The sequence below is a fragment of the Myodes glareolus genome, chromosome 10 (genome assembly GCF_982192425.1).
Source record: "Myodes glareolus chromosome 10, mMyoGla1.1, whole genome shotgun sequence".
In the NCBI taxonomy this organism is placed as follows: Eukaryota; Metazoa; Chordata; class Mammalia; order Rodentia; family Cricetidae; genus Myodes; species Myodes glareolus.
In genome coordinates this window covers 56719299-56741316 of record NC_142035.1, presented here as the reverse complement: position 1 = coordinate 56741316, position 22018 = coordinate 56719299, and the positions used below count along the sequence as shown (strand labels likewise).

The window sequence follows — 22018 nt, the reverse complement described above, 5'->3', positions numbered from 1 at the left end:
TTTTGCTTGTATCCTTTTTCTAAGAACACAACTCTTACAAAATCAAACCATCATTTATGCTGCACTTAGTGAAGTTTTTCTTGGTCCCCTCCCCGCCCCCAGAAAGTTCTGTGTAGCCCTTACTGGCCTGGAACTCACTCTGTTCTGTAAACCAGGCTGGCCTCAAATTTAGAGCTCCTGACTGCCTCTACCAGCCAACACTTGAATTGAAGGCGCGCACCAGCCGGCTCACTTGGTTAAATTTAAGCTTAACTAAGTCTAAACTCCCCAGAGCCCGTAGCTAGTGCGACCACACCGCTTCTCTCACTTTATCAAACCCTTAGAACTGTCTTCTTTGGTGGAGTGTTAACTCGGGAATGCAGATTGTTTTTCCTAGTTCACTGTTATATTCCTTTTACACAGTACCTTTCCGATCAACATTTCTTACAGAATTATAAAACTGGCTTGCAGTTTCAGTCCAAAGCTAAATGCGCTAGCTAGATCAGTGTTCTCAACCTGTGGGTCTCGACCCTTTCATACGGGTCGCCTAAGACCACCGGAAAACAGATATTTACATTACGATTCATAACGGTACCATTGGTTAGGAAGTAGCAACTAAAACAATTTTATGGTTGGGGGTCACCACAATACGAGGAACTGCGTTAAAGGTCCGCAGCTTTAGGAAGGTTGAGAACCGCTGATCTGGACAGATAACATTTTCTCGTGCTTGGAGCCCATAATTGCGTATGGAAACCCATTTGAAAGATCCGAGTTTTCAGCATACAGGATCACGGTCCACATCGCGAAGAAACGAAGGGTATAGGTTTGCATCACAGGACCGAGAACGACAGCGGCTGCCGCTAGGAAAATGAGCAAAAAAGAGAAGCTCGGGGAGCCCGGAGGAAGCCTGAAAGCATCCGGGCTAGGTCGGATCCCTGGCTCCAGCTCCAGCGCGCCAAGCCGTTAGCACCGCCCCTTCCAGCCGGCTCCACCCACCGCCTCCTAGTCTCTAACCCTGGCCTCCGGGCGCTCGGCGCGTTCTTAAACCCCGCCTCCCTGGAGAGGGCGCGCTCCCCTCGTCGCTCGGCCCTAGGCGGTTCCGTTAGCGGCGGGAGGGAAAACCGTCCCCGGCATCCCCGCCTCCGCTGCTAGCGCTTTCCTCCCTACGCCCCCTGCGACCACCCTGCAGCCCGCTACGGAGGCCCCCGAAGTACAAACGTCCCCCAGGCCCCGTGCCCCACTCAGTAGCTGCGTCCCGTCCAATTCGCGGACCCTAAGGCCCTGCGCTCGCTTTTTCGCCTTTTCTGTTTTTATTTTTATTGTTTTGTCAGGAATTCGCGCCGGGGAGTTCCCTAGGGCGGCAGAAACTTCACCCTCTTTACGGAAGTGAAAGTTGCACTCCCCCTCCCCCCGCTGCCGCTCAGGCCTCCTGCATTCCTTCCCTCCCGCCTAGCCGGAGAGTGACGGGCGGGGGAGGAGGAAGCCAGGGCGCCTGCGCGGAGAGGCCGCTTTCCATCCGGGTCCCTGTCCGTGCGGTGCAGCAGGTCGGTAGGCGGGAAATGGCGACTGGCTGAAGGAGCTGGTTCTGTTGCTGCTGAGGGATAAGCGGGAAAGACACCACCTATTGCGCAGTCGGGATCATCGCCGGAGCCTGAAGACACTTTTCTGTCGTCACAGTGAAGGTAATTCCCTTGGTCCAGACGCTGCCGTTGCTCCCAAGCTCAGTCCTCTCCCAGGGCCGTCTGCCGGGATCTCCTCCCCTTCCCTAGCCGAGCCTTCAGCGGTTCCAGCGCGTCCGTAGGCATGCACTGTTGGCGCCTTGTAAGTCTACAGTGTGGTCGCCGCTCTGGCCTGGACTTTCCCTTAGGAACGGAAAGGGAGCTCACTTCCCGCCAGCTTCAGCTCTTGGGCTGCGGCCTGTGTTGTGATTTCTGGGGTTAGATTTCACTTTGCTACCCACCCCCAACCCCATCTCACCTTCCTGGTCTCTGACCCCGTGGTCCTTATGGTTAATTAAGTTAGATTGCCTTTTCGAACCTTCTTGTGGGCCCACGTAATGTTTGGGGTATTTTATTCTTGTAGGGTGCTTTGGGGGGCGTTGCTCTAGCTCAGCTCTTATAAACAGCCTTTGAGAATCTGGAACGAGAGGTAACAGGAACTTCTGCCTACTGTACTGGTAAAATGTTGAGTTGACATTACTACTTCTGAAAATCAAGAGTGGTAGTAAAAACCAGCCTGTGTGGGAGGCCTCTGGTTTCCATAGTGGTCAGTTAAGGGTGAATTTTGATTATACAAACGTGCCGTTTCCTTTGCGTATGTCCGTATTACTTTACTTTTGCATTCTTGACCAGGATTCTGTTATAAATAATTGCATAAGTAAACGCTGTTTATTTACTTCTCGCCCTAGTGGTAGCTGGATGTGTGAGTGATGTTAAGCACTTAAAGAGTACCGCAGGGAAACCTACGGAGATACTGCTGGGAAACTACCCTAAACTCCCGAGATGAATGGACTGAGTAGATGTTACTCTAAGGCAGGAATTTATCTTTCTAATTCTCGTCAGGCAAAACCAAGATTACTCCTTTACGTCGGTATACAAATTAGTGACATGAGATGATAGGCTTATCTGCATAATTTTTAGATTGTAGATTGCTTGTTACTTCGATTCATCAGATGCCAAGTTACACATTTTTGTTTGTGATCCAGCAGTTATCTTTATAAAAGCTGCGAAGTGGCAATGTGAAGCTATTTTTTTTTTTTTTTTTGCTCTAACTGTACAGAGGTCCTCAGTTTTTTTCAGTATGTTGGTCGTGTAGAATTTGGGGCATTATAGGTGTTTCCCTCATGAATAAAAATGAAGGTTAAAACATGGTTTATGTTACATGTCAGTTAATGTTTATCATTCAGTATTTTTCTGCTCCATAGGTCCAGTCTTGAGTACTTCATGTTCATGTCAGGATTAAATTTCAGTAATAAGCAGGCACGTGCAAACATCATTATAGTTTTCATTTGAAAGACTTAGCCCAAGTCATAAAGAAAGTCAAGATAAAATGTAGCTCTTAGGTGAAGTAGTGTTAGGAGTGAGCTGAGCGTTCACTGCTTTTTAGGTTCGCTTTACTTAGGGGTTATCAAATTTTTTTTTTTGGATTTTTTCAAGACAGGATTTCTCTGTAGCTTTGGAGCCTGTCCTGGAACTAGCTCTTATAGACCAGGTTGGTATCAAACTCATAAAGATCCACCTGTCTCTGCCTCCCGAGTGCTGGGATTAAAGGCATGTGCCTCCACCGCCCTTTCAATTTATTTTTAAAATGTGGTCAATTACATTACTTAACAGAATCCGGATAAGTTATGTATCTAGTGCAGGCTTTGTATTTTAAGTTGTTTGGGGGTAGTTTTTTGGAAAAATTTAATTTATAGGTAGCAGAGTCTGCATTGTAGACTGTTTCCAGGATTTTCCCAAGTTAGTTACTACTACATTCCATCAATCCCTGCATTCTTTGTCTTCTTTCTTTCTGTTTTTCTTTTTTTTTTTTCTTTTTTATATACATTTTTTATTGCCATTTTTCTCTGCTCCCCTCCCTGGCTTTCTCCTCCCCTTCAATCCTCCCTCAAGGTTCCCTTGCTCCCAATTTACTCAGGAGATCTTGTCTTTTTCCTGCTTTCTACTTCCCATGTAGACTGTAAATCTCTCTTAGTGTCCTCATTGTTGTCTTAAGTTCTCTGTGATTGTGTTTTGTAGGCTGGCTTTCTTTGCTTTATGTTTAAAAACCACCTATGAGTGAGTACATGTGATAATTGTCTTTCTGTGTCTGGGTTACCTCACTCAAAATAATGTTTTCTAGCTCCATCCATTTTCCTGTAAAATTCAAGCTGTCTTTATTTTTTTCTGCTGTGTAGTACTCCATTGTGTAAATGTACCACATTTTCCTCATCCATTCTTCGGTCGAGGGCATTTAGGTTGTTTCCAGGTTCTGGCTATGATAAACAAAGCTGCTATGAACATAGGTGAGCACATGTCCTTGTGGCATGATTGAGCATCCTTTGGATATATACCCAAAAGTGGTATTACTGGGTCTTGAGGAAGGTTATTTCCTAAGTTTCTGAGAAATCTCCACACTGACATCCAAAGGGGCTGTACCAGCTTGCATTCCCACCAGCAATGCAGAAGTGTTCCCTTTTCCCCACAACCTCTCCAGCATAAGTTGTCATCAGTGTTTTTTATTTTGGCCATTCTTACAGGTGTAAGATGGAATCTCAGAGTTTTGATTTGCATTTCTCTGATGACTAAGGATGTTGAACATTCCCTTAAGTGTCTTTCAGTCATTTTAGATTCTTCTGTTGACAGTTCTCTGTTTAGGTCTGTACTCCATTTTTTTTATTGGATTATGTGATCTTTTGGTGTCCAATTTCTTGAGTTCTTTGTATATTTTGGAGATCAGACCTCTGTCTGATGTGGGGTTGGTGAAGATCTTTTCCCATTCTGTAGGCTGTCGTTTTGTCTTGTTGACCATGTCCTTTGCTTTACAGAAGCTTTTGTTTCAGGAGGTTCCATTTATTAATTGTTTCTCTCAGTGTCTGTGCTGCTGGGGCTATATTTAGGAAGTGGTCTCCTATGGCAATGCGTTCAATTGTACTTTCCACTTTCTCTTCTATAAGGTTCAGTGTGGCTGGCTTTATGGCTTTATGGTCTTTGATCCATTTGGACTTGAGTTTTGTGCGTGGTGATAGATATGGGTTTATTTTCATTCGTCTACATGTTGATATCCAGTTAAGCCAGGACCACTTGTTAAGTATGCTTTCTTTTTTCCATTTGATATTTTTTGCTTCTTTATCAAAGATCAGGTGTTCGAAGATGTGTGTATTGATATCTGGGTCTTCTATTCGGTTCCATTGGTCCCCCTGTCTGTTCTTATGCCTGTACCAGGCTGTTTTCAGTACTGTAGCTCTGTAGTAAAAAATTTTTTTTAAAAAAATTATTTATTTATTTATTATGTATACAATATTCTGTCTTTGTGTGTGTCTGCAGGCCAGAAGAGGGCACCAGACCTCATTACAGGTGGTTGTGAGCCACCATGTGGTTGCCGGGAATTGAACTCAGGACCTTTGGAAGAGCAGGCAATGCTCTAAACCACTGAGCCATCTCTCCAGCCCCCTAAAATTTAAAGTCAGGGATTGTGATACCTCCAGAAGTTCTTTTATTGTACAGGACTGTTTGGGCTTTCCTGGGTTTTTTGCTTTTCCTCTTTTTTTTTCCTTTTTGGAGACAGGGTTTCTCAGTGTAACAGCCCTGCCTGTTCAAGAATGCACTTTGTAGACCTGGCTGGCCTCTGCTTCCCAAATCCTGGGATTAAAGGTGTGCACCACCACTGCCCAGCTAGTCCCTACATTCTTAATCCTTGTCTGTGCGTGATTTGAATGGATATGAAAGCTGCCAAGTGGTGTAGTCTTTAACTTCTGTGTGCTGCAGCTGTATAGCAATAGTAGGATTGTGTAGAAATAGCAGCTGAGGTATGTATTAGGGTTTTCTGTTCGACACAGTGCTAGTGTCTTTTGGACACTGTGTTTGTGCTGGTGGTGTTATTTTCTCCCACCATTAGGAAATTGGTGGTTGGAAAGTTTTATCTTTTCCAAATTAACCTAGCCTATTCCAAGACTGTAGTTTTTGTTCAGATGGCGTCCTCTTGTGATGATTATAAAAAAATCTGTCTGGGTTTGTAGCTCAATTGGTAGAGTGCTCGCCTAGCATGCAGGAAGCACTGGGTTCTAGTACCCAGGTCCCCATTGCCACATCAGCTGGTTATAATGGTTTGTCAGGGAGATGGAAGCAGAAGAATCACAAGTTCACAGTTACAAATTGGAGGCCAGTTGGGGCTATGTGAGGCCCTGCCTCCAAAAGGCTTGGACCTGTTTGGAAAGGATGTAGACTTTCCTGGACATTAGACTTGCAGCTACAGAATCAGTTGCTGATTGGATAAACTAGAATTAAGTTATCTTGGTTACAATACACTATACTTTTGATTGATGAGTTAAAGAATATGGTGGTTTGCCAGGAATTTAAAAAGGCAGCATCCCATTGTATTTGTAATTTATCAAGTATTAGGAACTATAAGGGAAAAAGATAGTTTAAATGACAAATGTCAAACGTGTGAAGAGAACCTCATATATGGTTTGCTCTTAAGTAATTTTTATTAGTTGGTTGAAATTGACAAGTCGTTTTAACTGGATTGGCTACAGGGGTCATTTGTGATGAGGCTGTTTATTTATTCACTTGTTTGTTTTTTTTATTGAGTCAGGGTCTGGCTATGTAGCCCAAGCTTACTCAAACTCCAGATCCTTCTGCCTCAGCCAGGAGTGCTGAGATTACAGTTTAGTGCTACTGTATCCCAGAATTAGGCTGTTTAACAGGCATGAAACTTGCTAGAATGAACAATTTGACTTCTGTTTTTTCTTACTCACCCAGATATCCTTATGCCCTAACATCCATATTCATTAATGTTTGTATGAGTACATGCTTTTTTTTTTTTCCTTAAGAAATAGTCCCACTATCCACTGTATAGCTCTGACTTGCCTGAAACTTCCAATGTATACTAGGCTGGCCTTAAACTCACAGAGAACCTCTTACCTCTACCTTCTAAGTCCTGGGAATAAAGATTTACATCACTGTAGCCTTTGAGTACTTGCATTTTTAATTTAAACTGTGCTGAATTATTATTGAACAAATAGGTAGCCCTGGGTAGTTGAGATTTTGTTGAGAATGTTCATGCTTGAGTTCATTTATATATCCTTATTCTATGGAATTCTTTCTGAAGTGCATTGTTTAAAATTACAAATTCTCCTGGGTGCGGTGGCATATGCCTTTAAGACCAGCGCTTGGGGGAAGAAGCAGGTAGTTTTTGTGAGTTTGAGGCCAGCCAAGGCTACACAGAAAGACCTTGTCTCAAAACAAATTACACATTTTCAAAATTTTAGATAAAATGTCATTGTATTTTACTTGTAAGTGTAGAATAGCTTGTTAAACTACAAGTGTGACTGAAAAAAGTTAAATTTTCTCTTCTTTTCTTCTTTAAAGGCAGGGTTTATTTATGTAGTCCTGGCTCTTCTGGGACTCATTTTATAGACCAGGCTGGCTTCAAAATCAAAGATTCATCTGCTTTCTGAGTGCAGGGATAAAAGACCGGTGTCACCACTGCCTAGCAAAGAAAGTTAAACTTTTATATGCTGGTTATGACCAGGAGATATGTGGAATTTAAAAGTATTGTCTAGGTAAAACAAGCATGATGAGAATAAAGTGTACACAGTGTGACTCTTAGGCCTTTAGGAATCCTTTGATGCTTTTGTGAAATTGGCAGTAAGGAATGGTGAAATTTAAGTGTGGCCTCAGGTAAGACTTTATAGACAAATGGATTTTATTTTGTTTTGTGGCTGGCCAGACAGGCTTTGAATATTCTATGTAGCAGGGGCTGACCTTGAACCTCTTCTATTCCCCCTGCCTCTACCTCAAAAGTCCTTAGATTATAGACATAAGCCACCATGTCCAGCAACAAATAAAATTTTGACATAAAGTCAAAGTAGGATAGTTAAAAGTAGGATAGTTAACTATTGGGATCCCATATTTTACTATAGGCATAGCTTTCTGTAGTAGATTGAAAGGTTGAACATTACTGACAGTACTTGAGTTGAAGTTCTAACACTGAGGATTTCATAGCTGCAATAATTTGTAGGGTAGGTAATTTTTCTTGTTTCCTTTTGGTTTGGTTTTGGCTTTTCAAGACAGAGTTTCTCTGTTTAGCAGTCCTGGCTGTCCTGGAAGTTGGCTTTTGTAGATTGGGCTGGCCTCAAACTCACAGAGATTGCCTTCCTCAGCTTCCTAAGTACTGGGATTAAAGGTCTGTACCACCACTTCCCTGCCTCTTTTATTTTTAAATAAAGAAAAGTGGCACTTGTAAACTAATTAGGTTTAAACTTCATTAACTTTATGTATGTCGACTTTTTGCCCCCCCCCCCCCCCCCCCCGCCCAGAAAGGATTTCTTTGTAGTTTGGAACCTGTCCGGGAACTTGCTCTGTAGACCACACTAGCTTTGAACTCCTGTCTCTGCTTCCCGAATGCTGGGATTAAAGGCATGTTCCACCACTGCCCAGCCCTTAATTTTTATTAGGTGGTTAGAACAACCTCTTTCTGAATTACTTTAGTGACTTAGATTAGTCGGGGAGAGAAAATGGGCAGACCTAACAGTGGAACACTGATTTCAGTTTAGGTACATGAGAATGGACTACGACTACTTTCAACTGCTATTTTCATGGGTATCATGATGGGGAGCACTCATAATGATTTTTTTAGATAGAATAAGAATTGTAGAATTTTAGACTTATCAGAGAAAAGAATTCTTAATTCTTCCAAAGTTCATTGTTTTAAAACTGAGTTTTTTTTTAAATTAAAAAAAATGTTTTACATTTGTTTACTCTCGTGTGTATCTGCATGTGTATGAGTTGGTGCATATGCATGTGTAGCACTTGCATTTGGTATACGTGTGGCAGTGAGAGGGCAGTTTGTAGGAGTCAGGTCTTGACTTTCACCATGTAGATTCTGGGACTCAAACGCATGTCAGTCAGGCTTGGTGGGAAGCCTCTTTACCTGCTGAGCTTTTGCCAGCCCAGTTCTGAAGACTTTTAAATGTGTAATAAATGTTTAATTAAAGTGCTATTTGGACAAGTTGGAGCAATGACTTGTCTTTCATTTTGATTTAGTATGTATGTATCCATATATGTTTTGAGACAGGATCTCACTCTGTTGCCCAGGTTGGCCTTAAACTTGGAGTGATCGTCCTCTCAATGCCAAGATTATAGATATGATCACCTTGCCCATTTCAGTCTTTTACAAAAATATAAAATTTATATTTAGTAAAAATCCAATAGTGCACCTTGTGGATTCTGGGGATTAAACTCAATATTGTCAGATTTGTTTTTTTGGTTTTGGTTTTTGGTTTTGTGGGGTTTTTTTGTTTGTTTGTTTGTTTGTTTGTTTTTTGTTTTTTGTTTTTTTTTTGAGACAGGATTTGTCTGTATAACAGTCCTGTTTTGTAGACCAGACTGGCCTCAAACTCACAGAGATCCGCCTACCTCTGTCTCCCAAGTGTTGGGATTAAAGGCGTGCGCCACCACTGCTTAGCTGTTGAGCCATCTTACTGACATGTTATTTCTTCCATGATACTGTCTAGAATGCAGGACCTTGCCCACACTAAGGTAACTACTCCACCATGAATCTATACCTCTAAGCTTTTAATTTCCCCCTTCCCCCAAGACAGGATTTCTCGTGTAACAGCCCTGGCTGTCCCGGAACTCTCTTTGTAGGCCACACTGGCCTTGAACTTACAGAGAACTGCCTGCCTCTGCCTCCCTAGTACTGGCATTAAAAGCATATGCCACTACTGCCCAACTTCAAATATTCTTTATAATAGACAATTATGGCTAGCTTGACTTTTTTTTTTTTTACCTTAATCTTTTTACAGGTTTGGGTTTTTTTTTTTTTTTTCTACACAGGGTTTCACTGCAGTTTTAGAACCTGCCCTGGAACTAGCTCTTGTAGACCAGGCTGGGCTTGAACTCACAAAGATCTGCCTACCTCTGCTTCCTGAGTGCTGGAATTAAAGGCATGCGCCACCACCACCCCGGCTTTTACAGTTTTCTTTATTGTCTGTCCTTATTTAGAAATTAGTGCGCTGAAGACCTCCATAACAAACTGTCAACTGAGTTTGTACTTGTACCATTATTAAAATTGCTGCATTGTTGAAGGAAACACCTAGATAAAGCCAGTCTAATACTTGTACCATTATTGTAATCTGGTAACCTAAGAGGATTTTTAATTTAATTGTATGCCTTAAAAATTGCTTGGGTCAGTGAGATGGTTCAGAGTTGCCAAGTCTGACCTGCTGAGCTTGAGCCCTGAACACACATGGCGGAAGGAGAGAATGCATGCCAGGAAGCTGTCTTCTGATGCCTGCAGGTGTGCGGTGTCATGTAGGTGCCCATATCTCCGCTCAGTCATACACAGGATGGTAAGAAAATGCAAAAATAATTATAGCTTTGGTAGGTAGCAGGAATTTTGTGATGAAGAACTTCTTTATTAATTAGCCCCAATTTTGTAAGCAAGCATTCTTAATGTCCTTCTGATTGTTTCAGCGATACAATTTTCTCTTATGTGATTTTTTTTGAAAGACATGGGAAGAAAATTGTGGTTGAGTTCAGGGGAGACTGGTTGTGTGTGCCAGGTTGTTAGAGATCATTGCCTTAAAGAGTTTTTAATTCATTGCAGTGCTTTTGCACGCTTAGCCAAGGGTTCAGCTTCTGAGCTACACACATCTCCTGTCCTGACCATCGGGGCTCACTTTTGTCAAGTGCAATTGAATCTATTGAAGGAGATTATTTTAGGGTAATTTGGTAGGAGAGATGACCTCAGGGTTTACAGAAGTTTATGGGTGTGGGGGTGGTTCTTTTATTGGTTCTATGATACTTGGGCTGAGTTTTAAACAGTGAGGATAACGAGATAATTAGTTGAAATAATATTTGTGGTAAAGAGGGCAGAAATGTGGGTAGAGAGCCCAGAGTGTCAGCAGTTATAATTACTGCAGTACAGAGAATAACAGCAAAAAACAACGAAGAAAGACTGACTGGAAACCGTCTTTGGGGAATTAAGACAGGTGGATTTCTGGTGCTGATTGTGCGCTCCAAGTTCTATAAGCCCTGTCTCACTAAGTTGGAGAAAGACAGAGGAAGGCATCTGATGTCTCCCTCTGCCTTCCATACAGGAACATCAACACACATGAACACCTCTTTGTGTTTGCACCACACATACACTGCAGTATATATTTATCAGTGAATTTAGTTTTTATTGGAAAGCAGTTGATGAGAAACTAGGTAAGAGGAATAGGCACATTTCTGTAGTTGAAAGGATAGATTTTTTAAAGGGGAAGACTTGAAAATTAATTTTAGAGGTTAAAAATCAGAATTTGGTAATTGACTGTAGGGGTAAGGGCAGGATGTCACAACTAGCTGGTTGGTAGAGTTTGGATTTCTTGATTGGTAGGCTATATGGGTAACTATAGGAGAAAAATATACAACAGGAGGAAGATATTTTGGGATGGAATGGAATAAGAAGAATGAATTAAGTTTTGTGTAAGTTGAATTTGAAATGCCAAACATGGTAGTTAGTTGTGAGTCTGGAATTTTAGGTGGTAGTTTAGAAAACTAGCAGAATTAATGTTGCAGTTTGTCGTGAATCTTTGGAAGACTTTCTCCAGCACCAACACCCTCCTCTGTAATCTGTTTACCTGGGCATCAAGTAACTACAGAACAAACTTACTGCTCAGTTTTTAATTTTTATAATCCTGAATGAGAGACTAGAGAGATGGTTCAGCGGTTTAGAGCACTAGCTGTTCTTCCTGAGGACTTGGGTTCAATTCCCAGCACCCACATGGTACTCAAAACTGTCAGGAGCTCTGACACCTTCACACCAAAAGCATGTAAAATAAAATTAAATAAATTAAAAAAAAATCCTGAGTGAGATCTGGTTGGAATGTTAAAAAAAAAAAGTGCTACTGGTGGTGCACGCCTTTATTCACAGCCTTTACCCCCAGCACTTGGAAGGCAGAGGCAGGCAGATCTCTGTGAGTTGAGTCCAGCCTGGTCTACAGAGCGAGTTCCAGGACAAGCTCTAAAGCTACACTGAGAAACCCTGTCTTAAACCGCCCCCCTCCCAAAAATGATTTTTATGTCTCAAGTTCTTGGACTTACTATTCTCATTTTTATCATTTTCATTCATTAGTACTAGATTTATTAAAACTAAGCATGACCATTTCCCTGCTTGTGACTCATATTTTGAGGAATTTGTCCATCCTACCTGAATTGGTGAATGTAAAGATGTTTGGAATGCTCCATAATTCTTTTGAAGTCTACAGTCTATTATTTTCAAGTTTTCATTCTCAATATTGGTATCATCTTTTTTTATTCTTGCTAGAAGTTTATCAATTTACTGGTCTGTTCTTAAAAAGTCAACTTCTGGTTGTATTACTCTGTTGTACCCTCCCTTCTACTTTATAATTCTAGAGACAACCTATGCATGCTTAGGAGTGTTCTGCCCTGAACCGAAAGTCCATCTCCAGCCTTAGTTTTTCCGTTTTGTTTGTTTGTTTGTGGAATTTCTGGACAGTTGGTTGCATTTGTTGCTGGTTTGAGTGTGTGTGTGTGTGTGTGTGTGTGTGTGTGTGTGTGTGTGTGTGTGTGTTAGGGGAGCATGCCACAGGGTATGTAGAGGCCAGAGGAATGTGGGCTCTGGGGTTTGAACACAGGTTGCTAGTCTTGTGTAGCAAGTGCTTCTACTCAACTTGCTACCTTTCCAGCTTTGGGAATATTTTACTGAATACTGAATATTAGGAATAGAAAGTAACTGCTGGTAAAATATATTTGGAAAATTGGATTCCTGGACTTGTAATTGAAGGCATTTGTATTAGCCTAGTCAAGAGTTGAGTTTCAGTTTTGTTGCAGAGAGTTCCTTTGTGCATCGTTGGCTTAATTAAGTTCCCTTGTTACTTTATTTACTCAGAATCCTAGCTGAAATATGGGAAAGCTTCTCAGTTTTCCTGATCGGCTCTGGGCTTTTGTTTATTTAATCTTTGCCTCCATTTTACCTGGTGCATGCTATCCTAGTGGCAGTTGTGAACATCTTCCATCCTTTTCTTATCCTTAATGATAGCTTGTCTTGTGCCTTGGGGGTCAGCTGGACTTGTTGCGGCTCCAGAGCCTTCACAGTTTTGTACCTTAGGAGAGAGAATCTGGTTTGGACTCTTTATTTCCTACACTAGAGGGTGCTCCAGCACCACAGATACATACTGTGTGCTCATGCTAGCCCATGTGCATTCAGTCTGTTAACAGTTTTAAGGACTGAGATAGCTCAGTGGTCAAGAACATTTGTTGCTCTTGCAAAGGTCCTGGGTATGATTCTCAGCACCCATGTGGTGGCTCACAACCATCCATAACTCCAGTAAATCTAAGGAAAAATTTAAAAATATCACACACACACACACACACACACACACACACACACACACACCCCTTGGTTTTTTTCGTGACAGGATTTCTCTGTCTAACAGCCCTGTCTGTCCTGGAACTTGCTCTGTAGACAGACTGTCCTTGAACTCATGAAGGTCAGCCTGCCTCTGCCTCCCCAAGTGCTGGGATCAACAGTGTATACAGCCACCACTACCACCTGGCATTTTCTTGGATTGAGAATTCTTAGTTACTGCAAGTCCTTAGTACTATGGTTACAAGAAAAATCTCTTTTGTGATTCACCCAAATTTTCACATTTGGTTGTTGGTGTTTGGCAGCAGCAACTTAATTACCAGCTTTCTGTAGCTGAGGCAGAATTCTGTTATAGCAGAACTTTAAGCAGAATTGGTTATAGTCCTTTCTTGGGTTACAGTTGTAATAAGTCTGCCTTTTTTCCCCTCCTTCAAATTGTCTTCTGATTTAGTTCAAGGAAAGAATCTGGCCAGATTGAAAGTAAAGAAAGAAAACAGTGCTTTCCTTGGCCCTGAATTGCATTTTCCTCTTAAGACCCTTAAAGCTGGGTGACTCTCTAGGCTGGCCTTAGTTCTTGGTCACCTTGTCTGTTGCCGGTGTTTCTTTTTGAATCTAGTCAATTTCTAGTCTCTGATGGGGTTCCTTTATGTAGTATGGATACCAATTCCTTAAGATGAATGATTTGTACATACCTTCTTCATATATATATATATATATATATACACATTCATATGCATGGCACGATATGCAAGGTCGGAGGACAGTTTATGGGCCTCTAATATCTCACCATGTGGGTCCTGAGGATTAAATTCAAACTGTGTTTACCCATTGATCCAGCTCACTGGCTCTTGGGTTATTTTTTGACTTTGTATATTAGGGTCCTTGGTACACAATTAAAATTTCTAATTTTGATGTCTGATATATTCTTTTTTGAGACAGGCTCTCATTTAGCCCAGGCTAGCTAGCCTCCTGCTCTTACAGAACTGCCTGTCTCTGCCTACTGAGTACTGAGATTAAAGATGTTTTAAGCAGGCTTTGAAGAGGCAAGGGTTTTTATCTCCCAACCGTCTCCCAAGTCTCCCCTACACCAGATTCTGGATTTGGAATTTTTCTGTGTATTTATTTTATGGGTTGTCTTACAAGTATGTTCATTTACAACATTGTTCCTTTTTTTTCTTTCTAAAAAAAATTTTTTAAAATATTTATTTATTTATTATGTATACAATATTCTGTCTGTGTATATGTCTGCAGGCCAGAAGAGGGCACCAAACCTCATTACAGATGGCTGTGAGCCACCATGTGGTTGCTGGGAATTGAACTCAGGACCATTGGAAGAGCAGGCAATGCTCTTAACCACTGAGCCATCTCTCCAGCCCCTAAAAAATTTTTTTGAATTTGTGTTTTGCCTACCTACGTGTGTATCTGAGTACCATGAAGGTGCTGGTACTTGGAGAGTCCTAAAAAGGGTGTCAGGTCCCCTGGAACTGGACCAGATTGTTGTGAGCCTCCATGTAGATGATGAAAATCAAATCTGGGTTCTCTGGAAGAGCAACAAGTGCTCTTAACTGCTGAGCCATCTCTCCCCTCAAAATTTTTTAATTATGTATATTTGTATATGTGTAGCTGGAAGCAGAACCTGGGACCTCTCGTGTTGGAGCATTAATTCACACATCAGCCCACAAACCCAGTTTTATTATGTATGATAAGATTGAACTCTTATCAAAGTGATTCAGCCTCTTTTAACTCTTACATTGCTAATGGTTTTTGAATTATATTTATGAAATTCATTCTTCAAATGATAGGTTTACCCATAATATATCTTAAAGTCAAAAGGACAAAACCCTTCCCTACCTTGTTTACTGTTGTCTCAGTGCTTACCTAGCTTGGGATCTCAAGTGTGTTTAACTGTTCAATAAATATTTGTAGAGTAAATGATGACTTAATATAATTTTGGCATAGGTAAGGGTAAGCACAGTGTTAGAAAGATTGTGTACTCTCTTTGGTATTACTCTACTTTCTCTTATAGGATGTAATATCAACATGTTGTTGAGTTTACTTGGTAGATTATATATGAAATACAGTGCCTTTCACTTCCTCTTAGAAACCTGGGCTCTTTTAAAGAAGTAGATTTTTATTGTGTGAGTTAACTGGGCATATTGGGTAACTTGTGTTATTTTTTTTTCTACAGGTTTACATGTGGCACCTATAAAAGATGAAGCTGAGAACACGGAAGGCTTCTCAGCAATCCAGTCCAATCCAAACACAGCGCACTGCCAGAGCAAAAAGGAAATACTCAGAGGTTGATGATAGCTTGCCTTCAGGAGGAGAAAAACCATCAAAGAATGAAACTGGCTTATTGTCTTCAATTAAAAAGTTCATTAAAGGAAGCACGCCCAAGGTAATACTTTAACCTCACACCTACATAAAAAAAATCATGCTTAGATTATTTTCTCTAAGCATATAGAAGTTTATTGATAGAGCTCATTTTAAGGGTCATACACTTTGGTTTTATATTGCATGTGAAATGAATGAAAGTTCAAAACAAATATTACACAGAACTAATGATAGCTTTCTGTCGTGGTTGTTTTGTATTTTTGAGAGGTATTTGCTGTGTAGTCCAGACTAACTTCAGACTCTATGGCAGTCCTCTTGCTGTAACTTCCTGAGGGTCAGGATTGTAATTGTGCCACTGTAACACCAGCCTTTCATAGTATTGTGGGAAGTAAAAGAGGATTTTCTTCATTATTTTGAATTATTAAAGAAAACAGATTTATTTAGCATAGTGAAGATTAACAGTGGGTATAGCAAAAACAAAATTATTTAAAACTGCAGCAGAAACAAAATTATTAAAAGAAAGAATGACTTAGATGTGTTCTACATTGATATTATGGGTTTCTCATAAGCGACTTAAGGAAGTCAGTTACTCTTCTAAGTGTCACGGAAATTGGGGTTGATGCCAAGTGCTTGGTCTCAGAATCATTTTCAGACTAGAAGATACAAAGTGGAAAATCAGTCTTAGATACTTACTATTTATAATGTAGATTTTGTTATGGCTGTTAATGACTTTATTCTGTGTTTCTTGGGGCAAGTATTTTTGAAAGATAACAGTCAGTTTCTTGGTTTATTCATAGTGATAAATATGGTTATAGCTAACATTCTTTTTAACTTAATTTTTTTTTGAAGACTCCCTCCCTTCCCCCACTCCCCAAGCAAAAGCAGGGTTTCTCTGTGTAACAGTCCTGGCTGTCCTGGAACTCTTTTGGTTTTTCAAGACAGGGTTTCTCTAGTTTTGGAGCCAATTCTGGAACTAGCTCTTGTAGACCAGGTTGGTCTCGAACTCACAGAGATCCGCCTGCCTCTGGCTCCCAAGTGCTGGGATTAAAGGCATGCGCCACCACTGCCTGGCTGAGATTTTTATTTTATGTGCATGGTGTTTTACGTGTGTGTGTGTGTGTGTATACATGCATTACAGTGTACCCGTGGAGGCCAGAAGACATTGAATCCCTTGGAACTGGAGTTATAGACCGTTGTTAGCTACCATATGAGTGCTGGGAATTTTAACCAGAGTTCTCTGGAAGAGTATTCACTGTTCTTAAACTGAGCCATCTCCCCAACCCCTTAATTACCTTTGAAAGCTCCTTTCTTCAGTTATGATCATACTTTAAAAAATCTTAGTTTCAGTATATGACTTACGCCTTCCTCGTTTTTATTATCTGTCTGTCTGTCTGTCTGTCTGTCTATCTATCTATCTACCTATCTATCTATTTTTCTATGTTATTTTATTTTATTTTTGTTTTTTTGGGACAGGGTTTGTCTGTGTAATAGCCCTAGCTGTCATGGAACTAACTCTGTAGACCAGGCTGGCCTCAAACTAACAGAGATCCACCTGTCTCTGCCTCTCAAGTGCTGGAATACTGCCCAGCTTATTTTTATTTTTTTTCTTACATTTTAGAATTTTTATGATTCAGGGTCTCTTGACTCAGCTTCCAGAGGGAGGATTGTAAAGAGCTATGGCACACAATGTTTAACCTTCAATATTGTAATGAAGTCTGTTTTTTTTTTTCTGTCATTTTTGTTTGTTTTGTTTTTCAAGACAGGGTTTCTCTGTGTAACAATCCTAGCAGTCCTGGAACTAGCTCTTGTAGCCCAGGCTGGCCTCAAACTCACAGAGATCTGCCTGCCTCTGCCTCCCAAGTGCTGGGATTTAAGGCGTGCACCACCACCGCCTGGCTTTGTTCTGTCGTTTCTTTTAAAGATGATCATAAAACTTTAAATTACTTTCATGATTCACTGTTGGATTTATGTCCCTTGATCTGAAAAACATTATTAGATCATTTTTGTTTTGGATCAGAGTTTCACCAAAAGTCCAGGACTACCTGGAACTCTAAATAAATCAGGCTGCCCTGAAACTCCTCTGTCTCCTGAGTGCTGGGATTAAAAGCATGTATCACGCACGATGCTTTCCAAAACAAAAAGCACTTCTACATGCATGCTGCATTTATATATTTCCTGCTCTGTCCACTACATTATATATGCCTAGCATTCAGCATTTCTACTATTCTCTATTAAAAGAAACTAAGATTCCTTGAAGAATGTTTCAAATTAGGCTTTGGATAGTAATATTGTTTGTTTGTTTGGTTGGCTTTTCAATTCAGGATTTTCCTGTAGCCTTAGCTATCCTAGAACTCTGTGTAGATTAGGGTAGCCTTGAAAACAAAGAGATCCATCTGTATCCCAAGTGCTGATGTTAAAGATAAAGGTGTACCACCACACCTGACTTGGATAGTAATATTGTAATCCTTAGAATGAAATAACTGATAGTACCATAATAAATACTTTTATTACTTTTTATTTATTATGTACACGTATATGTATGGGTGTGTATATGCCAAAACATGTGTGTGAAGGTCAAGATAACCAGGAATCAGTTCTTAACCTTGAGAGTCATAAGGTTCCAACTCGGGTTGGCAGCAGGAACTTTTGCCTATTAAGGCATCTTAACTGGCCCAGGACCATAATAAATAATAAGTAGGTAATCTTGTCTTCTTTTTCCTTCCTCTATGTTTCACGCAGCCTTATCTCATCACAACCTCTTTATCTATCAGAGGATGACCCTGAATTCCTGATCCTCTTGCGTCTACCTCCAAACTTCTGGCAAAGTGCTGAGATACAAACATGTCATAGCACCTGCTTGGGCTGTTGGAGATCAAAGCCAGGGCCTTATTCATGTTAAATAAGCACGAATAATAAAAACCCAGAAACAGATATTGGGGTTCAAGCTGAAGATCAGAAAAGCAAAGCAGCCAGACACAAGAGAGTTCTTACCTCTGCCAAGGTTCAGACAAGCAAAGGGACGATCCTGTCTTCAAAATGACTGCAGACTTCAATGAGCTCTTGTCTCCTCATACCTTATATACCTCTCTCCACCTTGCCATATCACTCCACCTCCCTAGTGCTGGGATTAAAAGTTTACACTACCATTGTCCAGCTTTGGTTTTTATTAAGCCCAAATATCTTGGGCTGGCCTTGAATTGACTGTCCTGCCTTAGCCTCTCAAGTAATGGTGTTTATAAGTCTGTTCACCAGGTCTGAATTAATGTTACTGTGTGTTCTGTGAAGAGTCTTAGATAAATGAGATAAATAATAAAGCTGGTCAGTAATCCAGAACATATTGTAAAATTCGGTGTTTCGGGAGCATAGAAAATTTAGGAGCCTTAGGAAACTTGTTCTGGAGAAACTGTCCTTATAATTGTGAAGTATAACTACATTAACACTTTAACATTGGGAGTCTATCTTCATTGTTAATTGTATTTTGTTTCTTCATGATATGAAAAGCATGAGAAAAATATATTGTGTCTTATATATTTTAAGATGAAAGGCAGAATAATTATGCTCAGTGAATTTTTTTCTGTTATATCTTAAGGAAGAGAGAGAAAATCCTTCGAAACGGAGTAGAATTGAACGTGATATAGATAATAATTTGATTTCATCAACACCAAGAGCTGGAGAAAAGCCTAACAAACAGTTGTCTCGAATAAGACGGAAAAGTCCAGTCAATGGAGGTTTGTTGATGTTTTGATGCTATCTTCCTTTAGCTGTAAGCAAAAGTCCCTCCGCACCTGCCATGACCTTTGTTTTGAAAACCTGCTTTGAAGCTAGGCATAGTGGCCTTTGTCTATAATCATAGAACTCAAAAGGTAAGATTGAGACATCAAGGCCAGGCTAGGTAACAAATCAAAATACTAACTCAAAAAGCAACAATAAAACATTTAGTACAGTTTTTGCGTTTTAAAAAAAAGAGAAAGGAAAGGTTTATTTATGTTATATGTGAGTGCTCTTTCTGCATGTACACCTTTATGCCATAAGAGGGCATCAGATCCCACTATAGATGGCTGTGAGCCACCATGTCGTTCCTGGGAATTGAACTCAAGACCTGTAAGAGCAGTCAGTTCTCTTAAACTGCTCAGCCATCTCTCCAGTCCCTTGCTTTGTTTTTATAGTCTATTTTGGTACTGAGAATTAGCTTAAAGCATCAAGTAAAATTAAAAATTATTTTTCTAAAATTTTTTTCTTTGGATTAAAATGAGTACAGGCAGAATACCAAATTTATATTGCTTACTATACAATATTCATGAATTGGAGCTAGGAGGAATTACCACAGTAGTAGTGTGCTTGGATAGCTTGTTCAGTTTCCATCACCAAGAAAAGGGATATGCATCAGCATTATGACAATTTAGTTGAAATTATGTAAAACACTTGTTTGTGGATCTAACTATATTCACTTAGCAGTCATTTACTAGAAGTAGATGTCAAGAAAAGTTTTCTGAAATAGCTAATGTCTCAAAATATAAACAGCAGGAATCTTGTGTCTGAGTGTTAGAATTGGTAACTTCTTTGCTTGTTTACAAGGATTTTATTCATTTTCTGCTGATCGGAAACCTTTCAGTTTATTTCACTTTAGATGCAAATCACCTTTGAAAAAACTCAGTGATGAAAGGTTTCCGTACCCCGATATTGGGTTTCTCTCCACTGATGCAATAAATCAGATCAGGTCAAGTTAAAAGTCCAGGTTTAATGAGCAAAGCACCCTTGGGTGATTATGGGGGACGAAAGCAGGAAAGGAAATCACATGGCAGGTCTGAGACAGTACGCACGCGCGCGCGCGCGCACACACACACACACACACACACACACACACACACACACACTCCTTCCCCTCTCTTAAATACCCTGTAAGCTTGGTCCCGAGCATCTCAGGGAGGAACCACTGCTTGATGGCCTTTCTGAAGGTGGGGTCTGGAAAGAGAGGGGTGGGGACAAAGTGGAGCTTTCACCTAAACAAGTGAGTGTTAACATTTATAGGGCATTGTAAATAGATAAAAGAGATTTATTTTTAAAGAATTTGCCTCAGGAGTTCTTTAATTAGCACTTATGAACATTAATGTTAGTCTGCATGAAATATTTTTTAATGTAAATACATTAAAAATTATTTACAGCACATAACCTGAAATGCAGTGTTTCTAGACATTACTTTCTTCTCTGTTTCTTTCTTAGAAGCTGGTAGTTATGAAATGACAAATCAACATATAAAACAAAATGGGAAATTAGAAGATAACCCTTCTGCAGGTAGCCCACCAAGGACTACATTGCTGGGGACCATATTTTCTCCTGTCTTCAACTTTTTTTCACCAGCAAATAAAAATGGTAAGTAAAAATCATTTTTTAGCCTGGGCGATGGTGGCACACTTTAGTCCCAGCACTCGGGAGACAGAGGCAGGTGGACCTCTGTGAGTTCGAGGCCACCTGATCTGTAAGAGCTAGTTCCAAGACAGGATCCAAAGCTACAGAGAAACCCTGTCTTGAAAAATTAAAAAAAAATTAATCTTGAGTCTTTTAATAAAAAGATTAATCATGGTTAGGGCAACATTTAGCCCCTTCTTGGATAACTTGAGAATTTAGTTGTCCCCTTGGCTAGAATGTTTAGTGTATTTGAACTGGAAAGATGGAGAGCTGTTTGGGGTGATGAATGTTTATCAAATGCCTCACACGCAGTACTTTAATGGAAAGTTCTAAATTGTGGTTGTTGTTTGACTTATAAGGTATGTCTGAACTATTTGAGAAGTTAAGGAAAACTTAGTTCATAAATATTAGTGTAGCCATGCCTGGTGGCACAATCCTATAATCCAAAACTGCTGTGGAGGCGGAGCCAGGAGGATTGAACGTTCAAACTCTGACTGGAGTACTCAATGATACCTTGCCTCAGAAAGTGAAAGAAGTCTAGGGCTATAGCTCAGTGGCAGAGGGCTTGACTTGGCTAGTGTGTGGTGAGCCCCTAGGTTCAGTACCTAAAACAAGTACTGAAAAACAAGGACAGGTGCCTATAGTAATCTTTATTCCCCATTGTTTATTGGGATTTTTATAGATATTTCGAACAGTGGTACCCTCGGTTTTGCTTTTTTATGGGTCATCATTTAAATAAATTGTAGTGTTGATTGTATTTAGCTTTTCTCATATTTGTGCTTTGAAATGACTTAGAGTTTACTTATGGGCAATTTCAGGAACTTCAGGCTCGGATTCCCCCGGACAGGCTGTGGAAGCTGAGGAGATAGTAAAGCAACTTGACATGGGACAGGTGGATGAAATCACTACCAGCACAGCGTCAGCTAACGGAGCAGCTTACTCAAGTCAAGCAGTTCAAGTGAGGCCGTCCATAAATAATGGTTTAGAAGAAGCCGAAGAAACAGTTACCCGGGATATCCCACCTCTTACTGGTGAATAAAATACCCGCTTTAACACATCTTGTGAATAGTTACAAAAACACAGAATTTAATATTTCTTCTTAAATGACCAGATTGAATGTTTAAGTTTTTATTCCTTGAAGTTAAAAAGGCTGAACAAATTTTGTCTCCAAATTCTGTCATTATACATAATAGCCTTTGGTCCTTAAGACTAAAGTCCTAGTGTAGAG

At 40.3% G+C, this 22018-nt stretch overlaps 1 protein-coding gene across 2 annotated transcripts in view; it reads left to right on the top strand.

Annotated features, from left to right (window-relative positions):
* The first annotated feature begins 1462 nt into the window (after nt 1-1462).
* The window catches only part of Ctdspl2 (CTD small phosphatase like 2), a 51359-nt gene continuing 30803 nt past the window's right edge, over nt 1463-22018 (top strand). The window contains exons 1-5 of one of the 2 annotated variants that reach the window (XM_048459480.3): nt 1463-1661; nt 15239-15448; nt 18974-19112; nt 20608-20754; nt 21609-21821. In XM_048459480.3, coding sequence (XP_048315437.1) covers nt 15263-15448; nt 18974-19112; nt 20608-20754; nt 21609-21821 — 685 coding nt within the window. In that variant the 5' untranslated portion in view covers nt 1463-1661; nt 15239-15262. Of the gene's footprint in view, nt 1662-15238; nt 15449-18973; nt 19113-20604; nt 20755-21608; nt 21822-22018 lie in introns of both variants that reach the window. The other variant, XM_048459479.3, reaches the window with a different exon arrangement.